The 22,434-nt window shown below is 44.2% G+C and overlaps 1 protein-coding gene across 2 annotated transcripts in view; it reads left to right on the top strand.

Annotated features, from left to right (window-relative positions):
* Positions 1 to 18,381, top strand: part of EVC2 (EvC ciliary complex subunit 2) — a 207,689-nt gene extending 189,308 nt beyond the window's left edge. For both annotated transcript variants that reach the window (XM_075569576.1, XM_075569567.1), the window contains one exon: positions 17,101 to 18,381. In XM_075569576.1, coding sequence (XP_075425691.1) covers positions 17,101 to 17,350 — 250 coding nt within the window. In that variant the 3' untranslated portion in view covers positions 17,351 to 18,381. The remainder of the gene's footprint in view (positions 1 to 17,100) is intronic.
* The last annotated feature ends 4,053 nt before the right edge of the window (positions 18,382 to 22,434 follow it).

The following is a 22,434-nucleotide window of genomic DNA, read 5'->3' as shown; positions in this document are numbered from 1 at the left end:
ATATGGATTTGGCTGAGAGAGCAAAATCCATAAGTCCGACAGGGGATGGAGTTCGCACCACCTCAGGTCATTCCTACAGCAAGTACAAACCGGGATTTTGGGTGTGATTTGCAATAGAGAATTAGGGTTTTTCTCACATTTAATTCCGCTACTGTACTTCTGAACATGCCAAACTGTGTTGTTTGGCAATGACAACTTCGGGGCTACTAGCATAGGCCCCCATGACTCAATGAGAGAAGGTCAAACACTGTAAAACACAATTGGTTGAATTAGAAATTCCGACCTACTGAGAACATTTCTTAGAGGATTTTCCACATAATTTTAAACATTAAAAGTTGTCAGAAAGTCAGTATCTCTGAGCTGTTCAAGCAGTTAAGGGTTAAGCAACAAGGGTTCCGCGAAAGCCTGGGGTTCCGTGGAGCAGTGTCAGGGGTTCCGCCTGTGGACCATGGGCCGCATGCGGGCCGCCCGCACTCACTGTGTGGCCCGCGATGGCTTTCCTGGCTCTCCCACTCCACCCTCCCCAGAGCCCGCTCTCAGGACGGCAGGGTAGGAGTGCGTTCTAGCAGTGTGACCTGGCACTTCCGGTGCCTGCTGCTAGAGCAAGCGTGTGTGTGCAGTCCTGCCTGCTCTGCCATTCTGCTGCCCGCCACCTCTGCCTCCGCTGACAACCACAGGGTACCAGCGTCTCCCCCCGCCTGAGGTAGGCATATGGGGGGTGGGGGGGAGAAGATATGATGATGATGAGGGGTGCTGGGGGAGATACGAGGATGATGATGAGGAGGAGTTCTGGGGGAGATATGATGATGATGATTTTACCCGTGCGCCCAATTTTTAAAAATATGTATTGGGGTTGTGGGGGTCTTTTTAATATGTATTGGGGCGGTGGAGATCTTTTTCAAATGTATTGGGGCAGCGGGGGTCTTTTTAAAATGTATTGGCGGCAGGGTTTTTTTTTTAAATGCATTGGGGTGGTGGGGGTCTTTTTAAAATCTATTGGGGCGGCAGGGACCTTTTTAATATGTATTGACTGGGGCTTTTTTAATATATATTGGTGGGGCATTTTTAATATGTATTGACAGGGCAGGGTGTTTTTATTATGTGGTGTGGTGGGGTTATATGTATTTAGGGGGGTGTTTTTTTTTAGTATATTTTGTGGGGGGGATTGAGCTAGAGTGGGGTAATTGACGACAGGTAGGGGCGAGTAAGAGGAGAGAGGGTGAGGGAGTGAGTGAGGAAAACGGAGTAAGAGTGAGACGCAGGGGAGAAATACATGCGACGCGGGAGGGGGGAGAGTGAGAAGGAGGGGATAGAAATACATGGGTAGAGGGTGGGAAATAGAGAGGGTTTGTGAGGTGGGAAATGAACCTAATATGCATCAGCCACACAGGGGTTCACTGAGATTTTTCTAAATAATTCAAGGGTTCCTCCAAACAAAAATGTTGGGAATCACCGAGTTAAGGCATTGAAAATTAATGTTTTGTTTAGATTATTGCATGGATTAAGACTTCCAATCTGGACATCAACTCCCTGTGCAACATAACCTGCCTCTGTGCTTTTTATATGCTATGGTTTGTGCTCCAGTGATTTCTGATTTAACTATAATGCATAAATACAGCTCAACCCCGTTAAAGTGCGATCCGATACAACGCGGATCCGCTTATAACGCGGTTTGAGGGTGGCTCCCAAAACAAAATAAGTGGCAGATCTCCTACCATGCGTTTTCCAATATGTTCCCTGCTTTTCATGTGCCTGTTGGTAGGGAGCTTGCTGCCTGTGTCCCCCCCTACTCCTCAGCTCCGGCATCCTCCCTCCTCCTCCGCTCCGGCATCCCCCCTCCAGTAACGCCGCAGGGTCATGAACTGCCACTGTCCTCTGCGCATGCGCCAAACGTCTAGGCTGCGCATGTGCAGAAGAGGTTGTAAACCCTGTCGTGCATGCGCACTAATGGTGCGACCGGCGCTGTGCGCGTGCGTGCAGGACACCAGATGTCAGGCGCAACTTCCCTGCTCAGCCACCTAGACCCCTTCGTATGCCTGCCTCACACCGAACTCTGCTGCAACCATGGGCCCCCTCCCTTGGGAATAATACGGTAATCATTTTTCTTTTCGCGATCCGCATATAAAGTGATCGCATTCTGTGGACCCCAAGCACTGCGTTATAACAGGGTTCAGCTGTACTACTGTATATTTTGGGCTATATGGGCAAAATGCCTATAAATCTACATTTTCAAACCTTTATCACTTTTTAGATAAACCCTTATTATTCCCTTGATGTGTTTTTTTTTGTATGTGTCATGCTTTTGCTAAATATTGCAATACTTCTTTCATTATAATACAGAAGCCCTTCTGCATTTTTACCATTAAATCAATTCAAAGTCATAGCCTATTTGCATTTCAGTTTTATGCATTTTACCCATGCTATTTACACATTACCCTAAGACAATAATGAATAAGTTATCGGTTGAGCTTAGAGCAGCATTAATAAAACAACCTTGTGTTTGTAGTTTATGATGCATTATTATGAGACTAATACTGTATATCATTTCTGTAGAAGGTTCACAATTTTAAGTTAATTCTCCCATTTACAAAGATAATTTTCTTACTGTCCTATTTTTGTAAATATGCTGAAAGTATTTCAATGTCAATGTGATAAACTACATTTCACATTGTGTTTTTATTTAATTTGAGCCATTTTAATTAGATTTTCTCTTCATACTGTCCCATTTTTTTTTATCAAAATAGAGAGAGTATTTCACTGAGAGATAAATGGTATTTCATATTGTTTCTTTACTGGAATATAATTAGTTTAATAATTTTCTATAATAAAACCAATAGCATGTAGATTTGAAAAGATACTGCATCCAATACAAATATTGTACAAAAATGTAGAACACTAAATGTAGGTGAAACGAGAGGTACTGTATGTACTTCAATTCATCAAGGGAAATTGGTCACATCTATTAGATCCTAAAGAATTAACAGTAACAATTTATTTTATTTATTTATCAAATGTTTTAGCAGGAAGTAAAACATTGAGTGTACATGGTAATACATGTACATGGTACATGGTACATTGAAATAAATGGTTACAAAATACATAGTTACATAAGTGAACAGGGTATACTTTATATACAAGACATTACATGCACAGTTAAAGATAATATATATCATAGGCATATGTAACAGTTGCAGACCGGATTAAAATGTGAGACAGCTTTTGTTTTGAAAGAACTTAAACTGGTGGTGGCTGTGAGAGTCTGTAAAGGGGAGAGTGAGGGAAAGGGGAGGGGTGGGGAAGGGAAGGGGGGGAAAGGGGAGGGGGGAGGGGTGGGGAAGGGAAGGGGGGGAAAGGGGAGGGGGGTGGGGAAAGGGGAGGGGTGGGAAAGGGGAGGGGGGAAAGGGGAGAGGTGGGGGAAAGGGGAGGAGGGGGGGGAAGGGGAGGGGGGGGAAGGGGAGGGGGGGAGGGGGGTAAAGGGGAGGAGAGGGGGGTAAAGGGGGGGAGAGGGGGGGAGAGGGGGGAGAGGAGAGGGGGGGAAAGGGGAGGAGGGGGGAAAGGGGAGGGGGGAAAGGGGAGGGGGGAAAGGGGAGGGGGGTGGGGAAAGGCGAAGGGGAGAGGGGGGAAGTGGAGGGGGATGGGGAAAGGGGAGGGGGGAAAGGGGAGGGGTGGGGGGGAAAGGGGAGTGAAGGGGGGGGGGAAGGGGAGTGAAGGGGGGGGAAAGGGGAGTGGGGGGGAAAGGGGAGTGGGGGGGGAAAGGGGAGTGGGGGGGGGGAAGGGGAGTGGGGGGAAGGGGGGTGGGGGGGAAAGGGGTGGGGGGGGAAAGAAAGGGGGTGGAGAGCAGGGGGCATATGTATTGTCATTATGTATGTATCCGCATGCCCCCCGTCTGGGCGTCCGTCCCCCCGCTGGCTCGGCGGCTGACCGCTCCCCCTTCTTGGTTCCCCGATGACTCGGGGCTTGCTCTTCGCCCCCCCCGTTCCCATGACTCGGGGCTCGCTCCCTCGTTCCCCGTGACTCGCAGCTCGCCCGTTCCCCGTGACTCGCAGCTCGCCCGTTCCCCCCGACGCGCTCTCCCCCCCCGACGCGCGATCGCTTTTTCCACCGATGTGCCACCCGGCTGACTGAGGCGCGTGCAGCTGGCGGCAGGAAGCGCCCTGTGTGGGCCTGGGGCCTGTGTGTTCCTTTGTGGGCCTGAGGCGCGAGGCTGCGCGGCTGAAATAGGTGAGTCACTGGCGCCATAAGCTGAGGCGGGACGCGCAGTGGTGGGACTTACCTGGGCGGGAGGAGGGGGAGATAGCGCCGGGGAGGTAAGGGAACGTAGGCGGCTGGGGTAGGGAGGAGGGGGAGATAGCGCCAGGGAGGTAAGGGAACGTTGGCGGCTGGGGTAGGAGGGCCGCGCTTCCCCTCCGTCCGGAGCCTGGGATAGGAGGGCCACGCTTCCCCTCCGTCTGGAGCCGGTGCAGGGCGGCGTATGTGATGGGGGGGACGGTGAGGGGATGGGACAGAGGGAGTGTGTGTGTGTGTGTGTGTGTGTGTGTGTGTGTGTGTGTGTGTGTGTGTGTGTGTGTGTGTGTGTGTGTGTGTGTGTGTGTGTGTGTGTGTCTGTGTATCGTCTTCACTCCACCTCAGGCCAATGAGAGGTGCGGGGGCGGGCGGCCCAAGGGACCAATGAGATTTCCCCTAAGGACACAGGAGATGCAGACAGGCATACAGTGCTTTCACAAATATATAATAAGATACACACACAGATAGATAAATAGATAGATAGATATAGATAACGATAACAGTCTTATAAAAAAAAGTCTTATCTGTCTCTTGTAGTTGTAGGGGAAGGCTTCTCTGTTCTCCTGGTTGTCCGCATCCTTGTGTGCAAAAGGCAATGTCAGGATCCAGGTTTAGAATCTTGTCCCATTTGTCTTGTTATCAGCTTGCAGCTCAAGACCTGAGTTTGTGTGCAGTCTTTCCTTGGTTCAGCCCCACGTCACGTGTGAGACTAAGGAATTCCCTGCTCTTTCTGCTTCCTGGGTCAGCTCAACTCAGTGTGAGCTCAGGAAGAATCTCCCTTCCTGTCTCAGAGGCAGGCTTTTCTGACACCTGTAATCAGCCAGGTGGTGTTGGTTAATTGTCTACCAGCAGTTAACCACCACACTGCTGGATTAGAGGCACATTTCTGAACAGGGATAAGTCCCCTGTTACAGGGTGGTATTAGCGTTGGTTCTGATCTGGAGCTCAATCATTGGAAGCTTTAAAAATGTAGCCTTGGTCCCAAATACCATTGTTATAGTCTTGTCAGTGTTTAAAAACAGTTTGTTTTGGGAAATCCAATTTTCAAGTCTCAGAAAGTCAGATTGAAGTATGTTTTCAAATGCGGAGAGGCTAGGGCTGTGTATATAAAATGATGTAATCTGCATACATATGTATTGAAGCTCCCTTACAAGCTGTAGAAAGGTCATTGATGAACACTGAGAAGAGTAGGGGCCCCAGAACAGTCCCTTGTGGGACACCACAGGTGATATCCAAGGGGTTGGAGTTAGAGCCTGAGATTACATGTTGGGATCTACCTGATAGGTAGGAATGAAACCAGTTTAAAGCATGCTTCCCTATTCCAGAGCACTGAAGTTTGTTAAGGACGATAACATGATCAACAGTATCAAAAGCCTTTGCAAAATCTAGGAATATTGCACCAGTGAGTTGTCCCAGTTCCATTCCACACTGGATTTCATTGCAAACTTTAGGCAGGGTAGTTACAGTGGAGTGTTTGGGGTGAAAGCCAGATTGGAATTGGCTAGGGAAATTTGTCTTGGTATAGTAATCGCTTAATTGGGAGTGAAAACATTTTTCCATGATGATTTTCCTTTGAATAGTATTGGGAGAAGAGAGATTGGCCTGTAGTTTGAGACAGTGTTTTTGTCCCCACTTGAAGATTGGGACAACTCTGGCAGTTTTCCAGGTCTTAGGGATATGTTCTGCAGACAGGATAGAGTTGACTATGGAAGCAATTGGTTTGCATTGATGTAAATCATAGAAAGAAAAGGATATGTATAACAAGGCGCCTGTGGTTAAAAGGATATATATCCAACCAGTAGAATAGCCAGGGATAGGCTCCAGACTATTCTACTGGTTGGATATATATCCTTTTAACCACAGGCGCCTTGTTATACATATCCTTTTCTTTCTATGCTATCATTCTGACCAGGGGGTCAGAATTTGTATTTCAGGCAGCCCCTTATATGTGGACTACATTCCCCATTTAAGGTTGTACAATATTAATTGTTTTATCATTTTATTGTTCTAGTTAGCGCTACCTATTCTCTGTTTTGCAATTGATGTAAATCATACCATAGAGAAGGCCTGCACAAAATAGGGGGGGAGAAGAGGGAGAGGGGGGGAGAGAGAAGGGAGGGGGGGAGAGAAGGGAGTGGGGGGGAGAAGGGAGGGGGAGAAGGGAGAGGGGGGGGGAGAAGGGAGAGGGGGGGGAGAAGGGAGAGGGACGGGGGGAGATGTAATGTTTTTTTCTGTATCACAATAAGAAAACAGTTAAGTAAAAGTTGCGCGCTAAAAGATATTTTTTCGTGGTAGGTGCGCTATGGGTTCGGGGGGATGGGTGGGCCCTGCTCCTTTCATTTGTCCCGGGCCCCATGATTTCTGTTGGCGGCACTGTGGGTGATGTGAGGTGTAGGGGGGAGGGTGATGGGAGGTGCAGTGGGGGAGAGGGTGATGGGTGATGTGAGGTGCAGGGGGGGAGGGTGATGGGTGATGGGAGGTGTAGGGGGGTCATTGGAGGTGCAAGGGGGGGTGATTTGAGGTACATGGGGGGTGATTTGAGGTGCATGGGGGGTGATTTGAGGTACAAGGGGGAGATTTGAGGTGCAAGGGGGGTGATTTGAGGTGCAAGGGGGGTGATTGGAGGTGCAGGGGGGGTGATTGGAGGTGCATGGGGGGTGATTGGAGGTGCATGGGGGGTGATTTGAGGTGCATGGGGGTGACTTGAGGTGCAAGGGGTGTGATTTGAGGTGCAGGGGGGGTCATTGGAGGTGCAAGGGGGTGATTTGAGGTGCGTGGGGGGTGATTTGAGGTGTATGGGTGGTGATTTGAGGTGCAGGGGGGGAGAGTGATGTGAGGTGCAAAGGGGGAGAGTGATGTGAGGTGCAGGGGGGGTGTGATGTGTGTGCTGTGCAAGGGGGTATTGTGTGTTTGATGTGGAGGGGGAGTGTTATGTGTGTGGGTGAGTGGGAGAGATGGGGGTATGAGAGATAGATGGGGAGTATCGCAAAGGTTGATAGTGAGGGGTTCTGGGGGAGATATGAGGATGATGATGATGATGATGAAGGGTGCTGGGGGAGATATGAGGATGATGATGAGGGGTGCTGGGGGAGATATGAGGATGATGATGATGAGGTGCTGGAGGAGAGATGATGATGGTGATGATGATGATTTTACCCGTGCAGCCCAATTTTCTTTTCCTTGGAGCAGTTCGGCCCTTCTCACTTTACGAGTTGTGCAGGCCTGCCATAGAGTCACTCGTAGTTATGAAAAGGTAATGGGTCACTGAAATGTTGATGTATTGCTAGTCTCCTGGACTGGTCCTAAACTAAAAGGAAAATGAACAAACTTGACAATTCATTATTAAGTGTTTGCAAGTAACTAAATGGGGGAAGTAGACACAATTAGGGCTAAGCTTTTAAACAAGTTTTAACAGCATGAAAGCAAAGGGAATTTGCACAATAAAAAGTGTATAGATTTTAAGTCCGAGTTACAGAAAATGCACATTTAATTCTCCAATAAATGCTGAATTTGGTTTGGCAAACTTATTGCTGAGGCTTTTCAAGTATTTCAATAACCAGTGGCAAAGAGGAACCCAGGGGCTTGACCCAATATGGTCTTGCTATTTTTAACTTTACTCCATTATAAATCTACTGCCTCAGCCTTTTAACTCTGGCTACTTTAAATATTGTGTTTTTCACAGCACCTCTTCTGCCAAGAGGTTTGGAGAACGCAGGCTTTACCTGTCATTTTGGCTTATCCCAGAACACAATTACGAGAATGCCAAAATGACATTTTGATTAGTTTGTGCATTTAATTTAAATCAAGACACTGCATCCCAGAATCCCGCAAAAAAAAAAGGTCAAGATTCCTTCTCTCTACACCAGGGGTTCTCGCCCCCAGTCCTCAAAACCCCAACAGGTCAGGTTTTTATTCTATCCCAGCTTTAGCACAGGTGGCACAATCAGTGGCTCAGTCAGAGACTTAGACTAAAGTCTTTGACTGAGCCGCTGATTGGGCCACCTGTGCTGAAGCAGGGACTGATTGAGCCACCTGTGCTGAAGCAGGGACCGATTGAGTCACCTGTGCAGAAGCTGTGAAATCCTTAGAACCTGACCTGTTGGGGGTCTTGAGGACTGGAGTTGTGAAACTCCTGCTTTATATTGTTGAAGCCTTGAGATAATATTTGTGAACTTTATAGTACCAGGGACAAAGACAGGCTGGAGCTTCTTCTCCTTCCAACAGATGGATACAGGATACTATCTAAAAGTGAAAAAAGCAGAAAAGCCATTTCAAATTAATGTCAAAGCCCATTCTACACATATAAGGGCAATCTCACAGCAAGAAGCATCACATAACCTGACTACCTATGCAGGTGCCCCTTGATATTGTATGAATATCTTTATTAAAAAAAGACAGACTGAATGAATAATCTTATTCCAATGCCCGTTTTAAAGGAGATGTACTCATTATTAACAATAATAATAATAATAATAATTAATAATAGTAATTATTATTATCAGTGTTTATATTATTCTTATGTACAAAGTTCTGATTTTGCACGAACATATACAGAAATTGGAGCACAATCTCAATACAAGGAGCACAAACACAAAACATACTATTAAAAAATGTAACTAGTCAAGGAGAACTTAACTTCTAAGAACTGTAGAAGACAGACTGAGGCAATAAGATGACATGCAAAGTTACAAGGTATTCTAGTGTAAGGCTACGCTTATAGTGCCGGCGACGGCGACAGGCTACGGTCGCTGGAAAAATCAAATAGTGATGACTTCCAGCGATCGCGACAGAGCCGTCGCGCTGTCGCAGCACACTTACTATAAGCACACGCGACGGCGGCAATGCATTTGTTTCGACGTGACGTCGCTGTCGCCGGCACTATAAGCGCAGCCTAAGGATGTATAACAAGAGACTGCACGTGGTTGAGCTGTTTGTTACCTTAGCTACCTTTAATAAGTGTGTGTTTAGGAGTCTAAATGGTAGACGCCTGATAAATGACAACTGGAATGTAATTTCAAAGTTAAAAGCCTGCAAGGAAAAGTGATTTCAGAACTAATAGGACTATAGAGAAAGATGCAGAACAGAGAAGGCTTGCTTGAGAGTAGAAGAATATATTGCAAGGGTATAGAGCGAGATCTGAGACGTGATGTAGAGAAACAAACTGGAAGAGTATGCAATTATTCAAAGGACAGGAGAATGACCTTGGAAAAAATACAGGATTTTATAGACTTATTCAAGGAGGATTACTGAAGTGGATCTGAGAGACGCATAGGAACCTTGCTGCAGTGTTTAGAATTGTTAAAAGGGGAGAGTGGAAAAGCAGTCTGACATTGAACATATTAAGTGCCCTGTTCAACAGTAATCCCCCTTACTTAACTACACCATTTTTAACTCTGATCCCTGAGATACTTAGCATTTTAGTTGCCAATGTTTCAGCTCCGATTCTGGAATTCAAAATTGCTGCTATATCGGCCTTGGTCCTACAAGTCAATAAGAAGCCGAAGCGAATGACGTTGTGGCTTCCTCTTGGATGACCATGGGCGCCATCTTTTAAAATCCAGGAAGAACACCGGCAATTTAAACATTATGTATCTCTGGAACTGAGGGGGTTTCTGCTGCTACAAATAGTATAGTTCAGCTCCCTACGACTCCCCAGGTGTGAAAAATCAATGTGGAAAAATGCTATATAAAAGCCTCCCAGTGCTGGAGAAGAGTTCAGCTTGACTTCAAATGAGTGGAATTTTCTCTAGCACAGAGAACGTCACAACATACAGTACAGGATTGAGTAAGGGCCTTCTCTGCACAGTGAGAATGAAAAGTGGCATCTCATACTGTAAAAAGATAAATAATGTTGCATGATTATGACTGTGAGCAGGAAAGGAGAGGAAGGAGTTAAATATGAAACTTCTGCAGTTTGCTCATGGAACAAGATCATTAACAATGTCAATACTGTACTTTGGAGATCTCAGTTATTCATTTTAAATAACTGTTTTGTTAGGTGGAGGCCTTTTTCTCCTGATGATGTTCACATAGAAATTGATGCTGCAGAAATAAATATGTCACTATATCAAAGAAGACATACAAGGATTATATAGCCTTTAAACGCAAAGTGGTCACACATACTTTTTCAATTGTATAGTAATTGGACAATGCCAAAATTATAAAACAGTCTGAGATAGGTTGTAGTCATACTTTAGTGCGATCTGCCAATCGCCATGGAATGCATCTAGATGCAACTTTTATCCCTGTGGCTGCATTAGGCGTAAGAAGCTTGTTGCGAAGAGAAAAGTCCTCCTTGGCGCTGGAACTCCGGATAACAGTGCAGGTGTTCTCCCGTAAATATGGACATAGAACAATAACATATTGCTTCAATACCGTAATGGGACAATGATGTGTTGCAGAGTCCCCCTCCTTACTTCCGGTGAGGGGTAACTGCTCCGCTGCTCAGCTGGTCGGCTGAGTGCCGCACGATCAGGGAGTTTGTGGGGGCGGCCATTTTGTGGCAAGGTGCGCATGCGCAGTGTCGGCAGCACGGTGGCCATTTTGTAATGGCTCCACACGAACTGAAATGGGACATGAGTCACAAAATCCTCGGGGGGAGGGTTTATCATATGGTCTGATCCAGCCAATGAAATGTATGCAGCCTGGAAGCGCAGGATATCCTCTGTGGGCGGAGAGCCTGCAAATGAATTCTGACAGAGGCGCCAATGGAATAGGTAGTGTCTAGGGAGCTAGTAAGCCCCTGGACTAGGCCAGACTTCCCCAGTTTGGCCCTGAGCCAAATAACAGTTCTGTATTGTAGGGAAGGCCCCAGATAGGGATCCTCCCAACCTTAGAACTACAGCCGCCTTATCGCGCCGGTGGACAGACGTCCATGCGGCGGATTGTGGCCTGGGACGAGAGCTGCTCGTGGCAGCAGAGAGGTGGAACCCTACGGCTGGAGACTTCACCGCGCCCTGGATAAGGTGTGAGGGGAGTTGTGTTGGAGGCCCTGCTGCTTGCGACCTGAACCAGCATCCTCCTTCCATTATTCCCTGGTCAGGCCTGTAGCCTGGAAGGTACCACCGTGCACTGACAAATCACAGGGGGATAGCATTACCTCACACTTGGGTGGGATTGCTTGTGCGGACACCGGGGTTTTAGGTGCCCAGGCACCCTCAGTACTTTGGGGGGAAACCACTCAGGGTGTTGTGTTATTGCATTGAGTGTGATATGTGTTATATATATTGTGTACAGTAAAGGAGTTATATATATGGTGTAGTATAGTTATTTCTGTTTGTATTGGTTCCTATGAAGAGTCATCCCGCCAACGCTGGGATCCCTCATAGAGAGCTCATCCCAGGCTCCCAGATGTGGAGGCTCAGGCCTTCTGTGACCATAAAGGTAGTACACGTAGCACACGTAATCGCCGTGGTTTCCCTTTGGCATAGGGAAAGGGGGTTACATATGGTTTGTGATCACCTCATTGTGCACCCTTTTTAATGCTAATTGTTTAATACACATACAACACTAACGTGCTCTTTAAAGGATAGTGATGTTGATTTGTCTTGTTTTTTGTGGCATTAATTTAGACTTTTGATCTTAAAGTGGTAGGAAACAGTTTCACAGTTTGGAGAAATACTTAACTTATGGCCCTTTGATTCGGGATGGTGTCATGGCAGTAATAAATACCTCATGGGTCACATGTAAAGAAGAAAGGAAATTGCCATAGAACAATAACGTATAAAATTTTACTATAAAAACCATATAACAAGGACAATTGCAATTGCACTCACAAATTTCAAAATGCGCAGTGTGAACTTTATGGCCTTCACCAGCCTTTATCCTCTAGTTAGTGTGGAGTTTGGATCAGCTGATTTAGAGCCTTGATGTATCTTTCGATCTGCCTGGGTTTTCCTTCTCCCGCGTCCCACCTGTGTGTTGTTCCCGTGTCCACTTCCGCGTCTATCTACACTGACGTCAGCGCGCAGTCACATGCTCACACAGGTCCGCCTGGCATCGCGTCCTCTAACATTCCCACTTTGCAGTCTGAATCCATTGGGCTCTCCCCTCTCTTCCTCAGTAGCCAGTACAGAGCGCAGTATGGTACACTCTGTTCCTCTGCTCAGCTCACCCTTGCGCATGCGTGTTAAACCGTGTAAGAAGCTTGTTAACTTGTAATGCAGATCTGTGTCAGAAAGGGAAAGTGAAGAAATATTGGCAGCCTTACACACAACTTGATACGTCCCATTATAAGATCTGATTCCTGACTACCCATAGTTGCTACTTAAAGGAGCAATTCCAGCCAAACAGAAGTGGGTTTTTTTTTCTTTCGATTTTCTTTAGTCGTACCTGAACTGGTGGTCCCCTGATGTCTTGGATCCCCCAGCTCAGAAGCAGCAAACCCATCACCATATTTGTAGATTTTTGGGGGTCAAAACTGGGGGGTGGGGGGAGAATGCTGCTTTAAATTGCCAGCTGTTGCAAATAGAGTAAAAGAAGAACGACTGGATTCATTGATCCTTAGAGGTTCATTTTTAAAAGGTGTTTCTTAGATCATATGGATCAACGCACACAAAGTGGGGTCTGATGCACTGCAGCAATTTTAAGTTTCTGTTCTGTGAAATATATCAAAGGGAGAGAAAATAATGTGCAGCGAGGCAGAGATTGCTGTGCAAAATATCCCTTTATATTGTGTGTGCCATATGACGCCTCCCATCCCTAATTTCCATTAACAGTCCTGAATTGCAAGCTGGCACATGAGGGGGAAATTGGAGTAAAAGGCCTTGATAAATTGGCACAAGAGATGCAATATGAAAATGTTTCTCATTGCACCAGTTTTACTCCAAATTTGCCATGTACATAGACCACCTTGAACCGTGAATTAACCGCACTATTGTCCTTCATACATATGCCCCTATGTTACCCATGGTTGCCACCTTCTATTGAAGGATAACCCAGAGACTTTTTGCCATTAAATTGAATTTTTCTAATTTATTTATGTTATTTATATATTTACCACCATCTCCCACCAGCATTTCCCACCATCTGCTCCTGCAAGGTCCAGTGAAATGACGCTGCATTGCCAAGACAATGTGACATCATGAGGCGGCGCATGATGCCGTGACGTCATGTAATGTCCTGTTGTCATGGCTACCTGACACCATTTCACGACGCGGAGCCATGTTGATGGGACCTTGCAGGGGGAGATGGTGATGATGCCGCCGCCCCGCCTGGAGATTTTACAGGTAAACCTGTAGCCTGCAGATACGTGCCCATAACACGTAGCCTTCAGGTCAAACCCGGGGTGGTGGCAACGCTGATGTTACCTGTTGTCACATACTATATAGAGAATTGTCCCATAGAAAAAAGTGAATGAATACAGTACTTGTTGTATTACATTGCTGTTTTCTGCCATAAACTGTAGTAATTTGTGTAACATTTTGCAATGAATTTACTGCAGACTATGGGGGAGATTCACTAAGCACTGATTCGGGGTAACGCAATTCAATCCTGCATTAACTGCCATTAACTTGTATTGCATTTAACGCAGGATCGCAGTGTGTTACCCCGTACGGGTGGGCAGTGAATCTCCCCATATGTTACATACTGTACGTCCAAGTTCAACCTAGGCTAAATTTAGACGACAGATACTTCTCCTATATTTCTATTTACAGTTTTTTTGCCTTATTCTGGATCAATATACAGTAAATAGAAATATAGGATAAGTATCTGTCGTCTCTCGTCCCCTTATGAGATATCTTTAGATGATATTTCACTTTTACCCAGTGATATCTCATAAGGGGAAAAATAAATTCCGTCCTGACTACAAATATTGTCAATCAGATTACTCCCTGGATCAACATCCTTCCCATGTTTATTTATTTGATATATCCCTGTACCTTTCCTTTCTAAAAAGATGTCCAACCGTTTGTGAAGATATCTATTGTATCTGCCATCACAGTCTCCATGGGTAATGAATTCCATATTTTAACTCCCCTTACTGTAAAGAACCCTTTCCTTTGTTGTTGGTGCATTCTCCTTTCCTCCAACCTTAAGATATGATTCTGTGTCATTTGTACTGTTCTTGGTTTGAATAGTTAATTTGAAGCTCCTTGTATTGACCCTGAATATATTTGAATATAGTAATCTTACCCCCTCTTAGACGCCTCTTTTCACATGCAGAATACAATTACATCAACTGTAGAGGTCATATTTAGTCAGTTTCTCTCATGACTAAGTACTGTATTGACACTACTGTTACCAGTTGTAAAGCACTGCAATTCATCATATTTTTAATCAAGTTCCAGTGCCCTTAAGTGTTTACAGTCCAAGTGATTTTTAGGTAGACTTCCAGCGATTTTGGGTCATAAATGTAAGTACATTGGTCTATGGGGCGTAGAGGGTAAGAAAGCCTGTTTGGAAAAGACAATGTGGTCATGTTTTTTTAAACTATTGAAATGCTTTACTGGAAAGGTCAGCTTCAGTTACTCATAAAAAGGCAGCTTATAGTAACAGAATGTCTAAAAAGGACTTTGTGACTGATCCTGTGCTTCAGTTTTAGTGATGTATTTTTGCCAGGAACATTATTTTTTACATGGTGCTGCTCCAGTACAAATGGATGCAGAATATATAGTACATTCCTCTTACATTTTCAGCATTATTGTTCCACCATAATTTGCAAGTAAAATTAAAACGATGCCCAATAAATCCCTTTCTTAAAGAGGTAAAGTGACAGTCTCAGTTGTACTTGAGACATTGAAATGTACGGTGGCTCCTTCATGTGTTTGTTTTTGATTTGCTCACACAGAAGACCAACAAAATCCCATGACTAAAAAATGCAGTGACTAGTGATACGCGTAGGAAAAGTGTGGGGAGCGCGGAGTCATATATAGCTAGATATAAACAGATAGAAGGAAGAGCATAAATATCCACACAATCTTTCAGTCAGTCCCAATGTGTGAACATACACGTATGCTGGTGGGACAAAAAATAATGAATAATGGGGAGATGGTGGGGAAATGTGATAATATTACTCACACGGCCCAGTGTTATCATAGAAGTTCTAAATGGCATCTGTCAGTGTTGTCCTCTCAGGGTTACTTTGTCTCCCCTGGATCTGCAGTTTGAATTGTCAATATGGTATTGAATGGGAGTTCTCCCAATCTCAGAGAAGGTTCCCCAACGTGAAACAGCGTACACGGAGAAAATGTGTTCTTAAAAAAGGAGTCAATGCATTTATTAACATGTAACAGTGAACTCACATATAAAACTTGCTCCAGCGGCGACAGTATGAACCCAGATGGCTGCGGTGCAGATGAATCCCTGCTTTCGCGTCCGGTATACAGAGCTGTAGCGTAGCTTCTTTTGGAAACTACGGTGGCCGTCGGTTGCCAAAAACACACACCAAATAGAGCCTATTAAATAAAGTAATGATAGCATGGCTAAAATGTCACCCAACCCCCATGATACAATTATCCTGCCTCATTTTGGCTAAATTACCAAGAAAGACTGTGTAAAGCCTGCTCTTGACTAAGTGCCCATGGTTTAAATGTCCATGTGTGATGTTTTCCGTATTGCTATCAATTGACATTGTGACACTAGACCTACAGTACCTTAGACAAGTATCTTACAACCCTCATTTGAACATACAGCATATAAATTGCACATTTGTTTCAGTTTTTATCTGTATATTTTGTGAACTATAGTAAGTAAAAATAAAAACAAGGATATGGGATTTTTTTTTTTTTAAATAAGTACAACATTTTTAAGAGTGTTACTGCTTATTTGCCTGCCAGGCTGGCTCCAGGCTTGACTGTATTGACAAATGAACTGTAATAATTGGTTACAAGACCTACCACCCGCATCCAGAAAATGCTTCACAAATAGTTTATAAGATGATTTTGATCCAATCTTCCATAATCATTCTGAAAAGCATCGGGATATGCAACGTGTTGGACTATAACAAGCATTGTAATACAAACAAGTGCAGCGGTACAGTAAATACATAGCATTCAAGATGGAGGCGACCCCTGCGTGTCTAATACTGTAACAATAGATTACTTTAGTTATATAAGGATGTTATAATGTTACTTTAGTTATGTAAGGATGCATTGTAGCTGCTGAATTACACTGACTGATGGAGTGATTGAAACGGAAAGGTGGCATAATAGGAGTACCAAACGTTTGCCAGCTTAGGTAAGAATGTACGTAGAATGATATATTGCCACATGCTTTACATATAAAAATAAGAGAAAAAATGTTGGGAAAGGAGGAATGCTTTATTCTTATGTATCTATTTGTGTGATGCTGGAGCACAAATAGGAACACATTTTAACGTGTGAAAACATAGCGACTTTACATGGAGTTTAAACCAGTTTTTACATAGTGTGATTATTTATGGAGGATTAATACAGTATACTTATAAACCATGAGATAGGTACAAAATCCACAAGTAAAGTGGGAATTTACTCTCTATTTGTACTTTGTTGTCAACAGCAAAGATTTACTTTCCACTTAACACCAAGAAAGCCATCTTCTGCTCTAGGATTTAATGAAGTGTGCAGTTTCAGGTTTAACCGTATTTTCACGGTTGAGTAATCATGTTAGTCAACATGATACCTACAGCATACACCACCACACACTGTATCCATAACTCTGCAAAGTTACATTAACATCATGGGACAATGAAAATGTTAAATTCTTAGAAAACGATCTTTTCCACCACTTTGTATAATCCTTGACCAAAAAAAGTAGCTCGTTTATCTGAATGCCATTAATTACTAGTACCCTGTTAGAATTCCACCTAATTGAAGTTGTTTGTGTGGTTTGTTTCAGCATTCTGAAGAAGAAACGCCTGAGGCCAGTGAAGCGTGTCTCATTCTCCCACACAGAGCGTTTCTCTAAGCTTCTAGCACCTTATGGCCATTCTGAGCAGATTGGAAGTGCAGATGCAATAGATTTACCAGACACAAGAGAGAAGCTGTTTGTTTTCCGAGTTCCCAGTGAGACTTCCATTTCTTCAACCCAGCACAAAAAGAAGCGCAACTTCTTAAATTTCAAGAAGTCGAGCATTGCTCATTTATAATGGAGCCAAACCAAGCGACTGTTTCAATTCAGAAGTTTCAAGTGCTGAAAGGCAGCAGAACGCAACTTGAGGGGGAAAAAAAGCAGAGACCTAAACTATTGGTTTTTAGTACTGTATATTCATTTTTTTCTGTTTTTGCAATATTAGCACTTTTTGTATATATATCATTCATTTTTAAGAAGTGTACGTATACAATGGACAACCAACAATAATTCATATAAAGGTTGTATATTGTTTTATTCCGCTGTTTGTTTTGCAGAATATATTGGTTAGTAATCAAATCAACTCTATTGAACTCATGGGATTCTGTACACAAATTAACCTAGTGACAGAAAATTCTGTGAGCTCATTTAAAAAGAAAAATTGTTTAACACCTTATCAATGTCATTCGTTTAGTTAGAAAACATTTATTTTACTCCTTACATACTTAGGGAACTTGTAAGTTGCATGAGAAGCTGTTGTGTTCTGTTTTATATTTTGTAATTTTGTAGGAGCCCATAATCATTTTAAAATGAGTCATTTTTCATATGAAGTTTACAAATGCAGAAGTTTATTTGCTTCGTGTTTTTTTTGTTTTTTTTTCCAAGTGCTGAAACCTGTAAAGTATTACTGGTTTTTAGGGAGTTTTATTTACAAGATGCATGAAGTCAGCGGGGATACCTGCTCACAAACTCAAGGGCACCTGCGTAATGAGGGTCCTAATTATTCTTCCTTTCCATCTTGATGTTCTGCCATCAAGCAGATAAACCAATAGGAATGTAACTAGAGGTGGGTCACAATCACACAAGTGAACTGAAGTCAGGCCGGAGTCAGTCTCACACATTTTTAGCATCAGTGATTTTATAGGTTGCAATAGTGTCTCTCTTACTGATGTTACTAGTTTTCCATGAAAATGCCCTTGTTTCAGGGCACATTGAACTTACCGAAACAAATTCCAAATGTTTAAACTTGATTGTGATTTGAAAACCAATATGTGATGCTAATGTGTTTTCCTAAATAAATCATTGGACATTATTGACCTTTTCATAATGCTTATGTACTTATGTTTTTCTTCACAAAGGTCTAAGGCTACGCTTATAGTGCTGGAGACGCGACAGTGACTCAGGCTATGGTCGCTGAAAAAATCAAATGGAGATGACTTCCAGCCGTCGCTCCGTCGCGTCGCGCTTACTGTAAGCGCACGCGATGGCGGCAATGCATTTGTTTTGACGCGCTGTCCTGTTGCTGTCGCCGGCACTATAAGCTCAGCCTAAGCAGTATTACAGCTTTTATCAACATTTAGTATGTTTTAAATACTACTAATTGATGTATATATTTCTTTATTTATATTGTGCCATCAATTTACATAGTGCTTCACAGCAATAATACATGTGACATTATAATATAACACATAATAGAAACAAGTGCATTACGACATAAAACTAACCCTAGGAAAAGAAGTCCATGCCCAAAAGAGCTTACAATCTAAGGGGTAAGAACGGAGAACTTACAGAGACAGTAGTAGGGTGTTCTGAGAAGTGCGTCTGCAAGGGGCCAAGGTCAGTGAATATGAGATGTATAATAATAGCCAAACGGAGCTAGTCATATGGTTCTTTAAATAAGTGTCTTTTGAGATGTGAACTATGTCTTAAATGTTGAGAGAGGGGTGCAGGAGAGGGCTTTAGATACAAAAAGGATAGACATACTGTAAGACTTTTTCGAGCAGAAAGCAAGAGTCAGGCAGGTGTATAGCGAGAAATTAGGGCTGAGATATAAGGAGAGGCAGAAGAGTGTGAAGCCTTAAAAGAGAGGAGGAGAATTTTGTAAGTAATATAGAATTTAAAAGAAAGCCAGGAGAGGGATTTCAGCAGGCGAGCCACTGAGATTTAGGAGAGAGTAAAGTGATTCTAGCAGCAGCATTTAGGATAGATTGTAGGGGAGACAGGAGAGAGGCCGGAAGGCTGGTCAGAAGAAAGTTACAATAGTCGGGACAGGAGAGAATGAGGGCCTGTGTTAGTTTTTGCAATAGAGGGACAGAGGAAATGGCGTATCTTTGCAATGTTACGAAGGAAAAAAACAACAGGTTTAAGCTACATTGTGAATGTAAGAGAAGAATGTGAGGGAGGAATCGAATGTGACACCTAGTCAGCGTGCTTGTGATACTGGGTGTATGATAGTGCTGCCAACAGTAATTTAAAAGGGGGAGGTAGGGCCAGGTTTGGGAGGAAGTATGAGGAGCTCTGTCTTTGACATGTTAAGTTTGAGTTTACAGAGGGCCATCCAGGATAATACAGGATAGCAGAGAGACATTCAGAGACTTTGGTCTGTACAGCAGATGTAAGGATAGGGGTTAAAAAGTAAATGTGTGTCATCAGCAAAGAGGTGATATTTGAACCAAGAGATGTGATAAGATAACGTAGAGAGAGTATGTAAAGAAAAAAGAGGAGAGGTCCCAGGAAAGACCCATGCGGTAATTAATGTTGTTTTCTGCTGAGAACCATCTGAAAATAAGATTTTAGCTCTTGCATATAAGGTCATAAAACCCTTAGACTTCCCTAATGAATTTTCCTGACCATCATAAAGGCCGGCACTCTAGAGGCGCTTATGACATTTAGGGAATATCATGAAATTATTGCACGTTTTCTACAAGTAGAGCGATGAATGCAAATAGACCCTTCCACTTCTGTTCGTGTCACTAGGGGCCACCAGTCTTCCGACAGGGCAAGGGTTAAGATATAAAAAAAAGTTTAACAATATTTGAATTGCACGCTTTGACACAGCATTAAGTGAAAGAACAATGGGGTTTTAGAGATGTGCACTGGTAAAACTGAAACCTTGCCACCCTGCCATGGTAAAACCAAAAGCCATGTCTTAAACAAATGCCATTTTTCGGCAGATTACATTTCTGATGAAGTTCCCGCACTTCTACAGCTTAAACTGGGGGGTCATCCAAGGCTGAACAGCCATTTTTTGTCAGTTGCAGGGAGCCTCCAGTTTCCGAAATACTCACCGGTGAAGTTACAGCTGTTATTGCTGGGAATGTAAATGGCCTTTCAATAGGAAGCAGCAATGATGTTGCAGCTTCCTGTTGCTATAATATTCTTGCTTGGCTTAATCTAAATATAACAAAAACATTTGTTTTTATTGAAATTCAAGGTAATTTTGTTCCCTAGATGCACAAATGCCATTGAATAGAAAATTCTGTACCTCAACAAAGAAAAAAATATACAGTATATCAACATTGTGACGGTATGGGGTAGCCGCTCTGTATAATAAAGGTTAAGCCCGACTGGTTACCTCTGAAACTGTGGGGTCCTGGCAGCTAAACAGCACTATAAGTCAGGGGCCATGTAATGTAACATGCAAAAGTTAACGTTTACCCTGCCTTTCAACTTTTCATGTTCCCTTTGCCCCAGATTCATGTATCTTTCTGAGTGTAAGTTTTAGGTGGAATATTTGGGTATAAGTGCAGTTGTTTTGTTTGCAGGAGTTTGGGGGCCAAAGTTACCGGTGGTCCCCTAATTCTCACCGGCATGCAGGCATGATTTGACAGTACGCGGGTTGAATTACATCGGGACTGCCCAGTGTCCCCCAGACTCCTGGTTTTCAAGCCCAGGTATCTCAGTCCTATTTCCCTCACAGATATGGGTCTCCCCAAGTTATACTATGTACTGTGTACTATTATACTATGTATTCTATGTATTAAAATGTTTTATCGTGTTTGCTGCATTTACTATAAATATCTATTCAGTCAGCACAGGCATTTACATCGGGGCCGGGATGTCTGGATAGACATCGGAGTTCAAAGAGGAGACAGAATTTTGAGAGGTGTCGGGTTGTTAAGTGGCCGGGGCAGGGCGGAGTACAGGGTCCAGAGAACAGAGACTCCCTGCGGGGAGGACACTCTGGTCTGCCAGACTCAGTGGAGCCTGCCAGAAGGTGGCAATGGGTTGACTGGGGGAAGCCACAGAATGTCGGCGCATTTCCCATTGGTCAATCCATATGTCCCGCCCACCTGGCATCTGAAGCCGGATTGCACGCCCCCTCCTCTTACATCAGCCAAGATACGAGCCCCCGTTTCTATTGGCTAGTGGGAGGGAATTCCCACACTCTGATTGGTCCCTTGTCATGGGAGAGGGGGTTTGGCCCAATATTAAAGGGGTTACACCCCATTTGGCCACCCCCTGCTCTCACTTGGGAAGAAAGGGGTTAACTGGACTGCGGTCCAGTAATGTGTTTTTTCCCTGCTTCGGTACCCAAATGTATGTTCCCCTGTAAATACGTATTGTTCCCATTCCAGTGTTTGCACCAACACCTACACTGGGATTGATGCGGGAGGGAAGGGGTTAATGTTAGTTCAGTGTTTATAGCCCTTTGTTCCCTTTTCCCGCCTTTTCAGGTTCCATTTTGCAGCTCTCTATAAATCGCCATTGCAGCCCAATGCAACCTTATGGAGATTCCGGCGATTTGGGCCTGTTTCGGTAGAAGACCTGCAGGTGGCGCCCGAGAGGAGGAGCGGCGGTTCCCCATTGTAAGTCAATGGAGCCATCCATTTCAATGGGGATTCCACGACGCCGACCTCTAGGAATGGTTTGGCAGCCATCCAGACCGCAAGAGCGGAAACATTTTCTTAAAGAGAGCTTTGATCACACTGAGTTCAAGTTCAACTACAATTGGCGTGGGAAACTTAGGTTCTAGGGCACCCAGAAATAAAGTTATTTTTGCCCCTAGACCCTAGGAACCCCCACACACGACCACCATCGGGTCCGAGAATGAGGGACCCCCATAAAGGGTCGCGGCCGCCACGAGGGTCGTGCCATTGACTCTAATGGCGGAGCGGAGGTGCCATTGAATCCCATGGCGGCGCTCGCCCATGCATTTCCTATGGCGGCGCCGGCCATTGATTCCAATGGGGGAAAAGCCGCATGGCGTTAAAACGGCTAAGTCCAAAAGTGTAAAATGTGTAAGCCCACATTCTGTGAGGACCAGAGGGCTGGGAGTTGGGTCGCATGTAGTCACTGTTCCGGCATGACTGCATGGCCATTTCCAGCCCTCTCCGAACAACCAGACGGAGTATGGACAAGTGTGAAAAATTGTGGTTTTCC

The sequence above is a fragment of the Ascaphus truei genome, chromosome 1 (genome assembly GCF_040206685.1).
Source record: "Ascaphus truei isolate aAscTru1 chromosome 1, aAscTru1.hap1, whole genome shotgun sequence".
NCBI lineage: Eukaryota > Metazoa > Chordata > Amphibia > Anura > Ascaphidae > Ascaphus > Ascaphus truei.
Note: the sequence above shows the minus strand (reverse complement) of the source record. Positions and strands in the feature narration are given on the sequence as shown.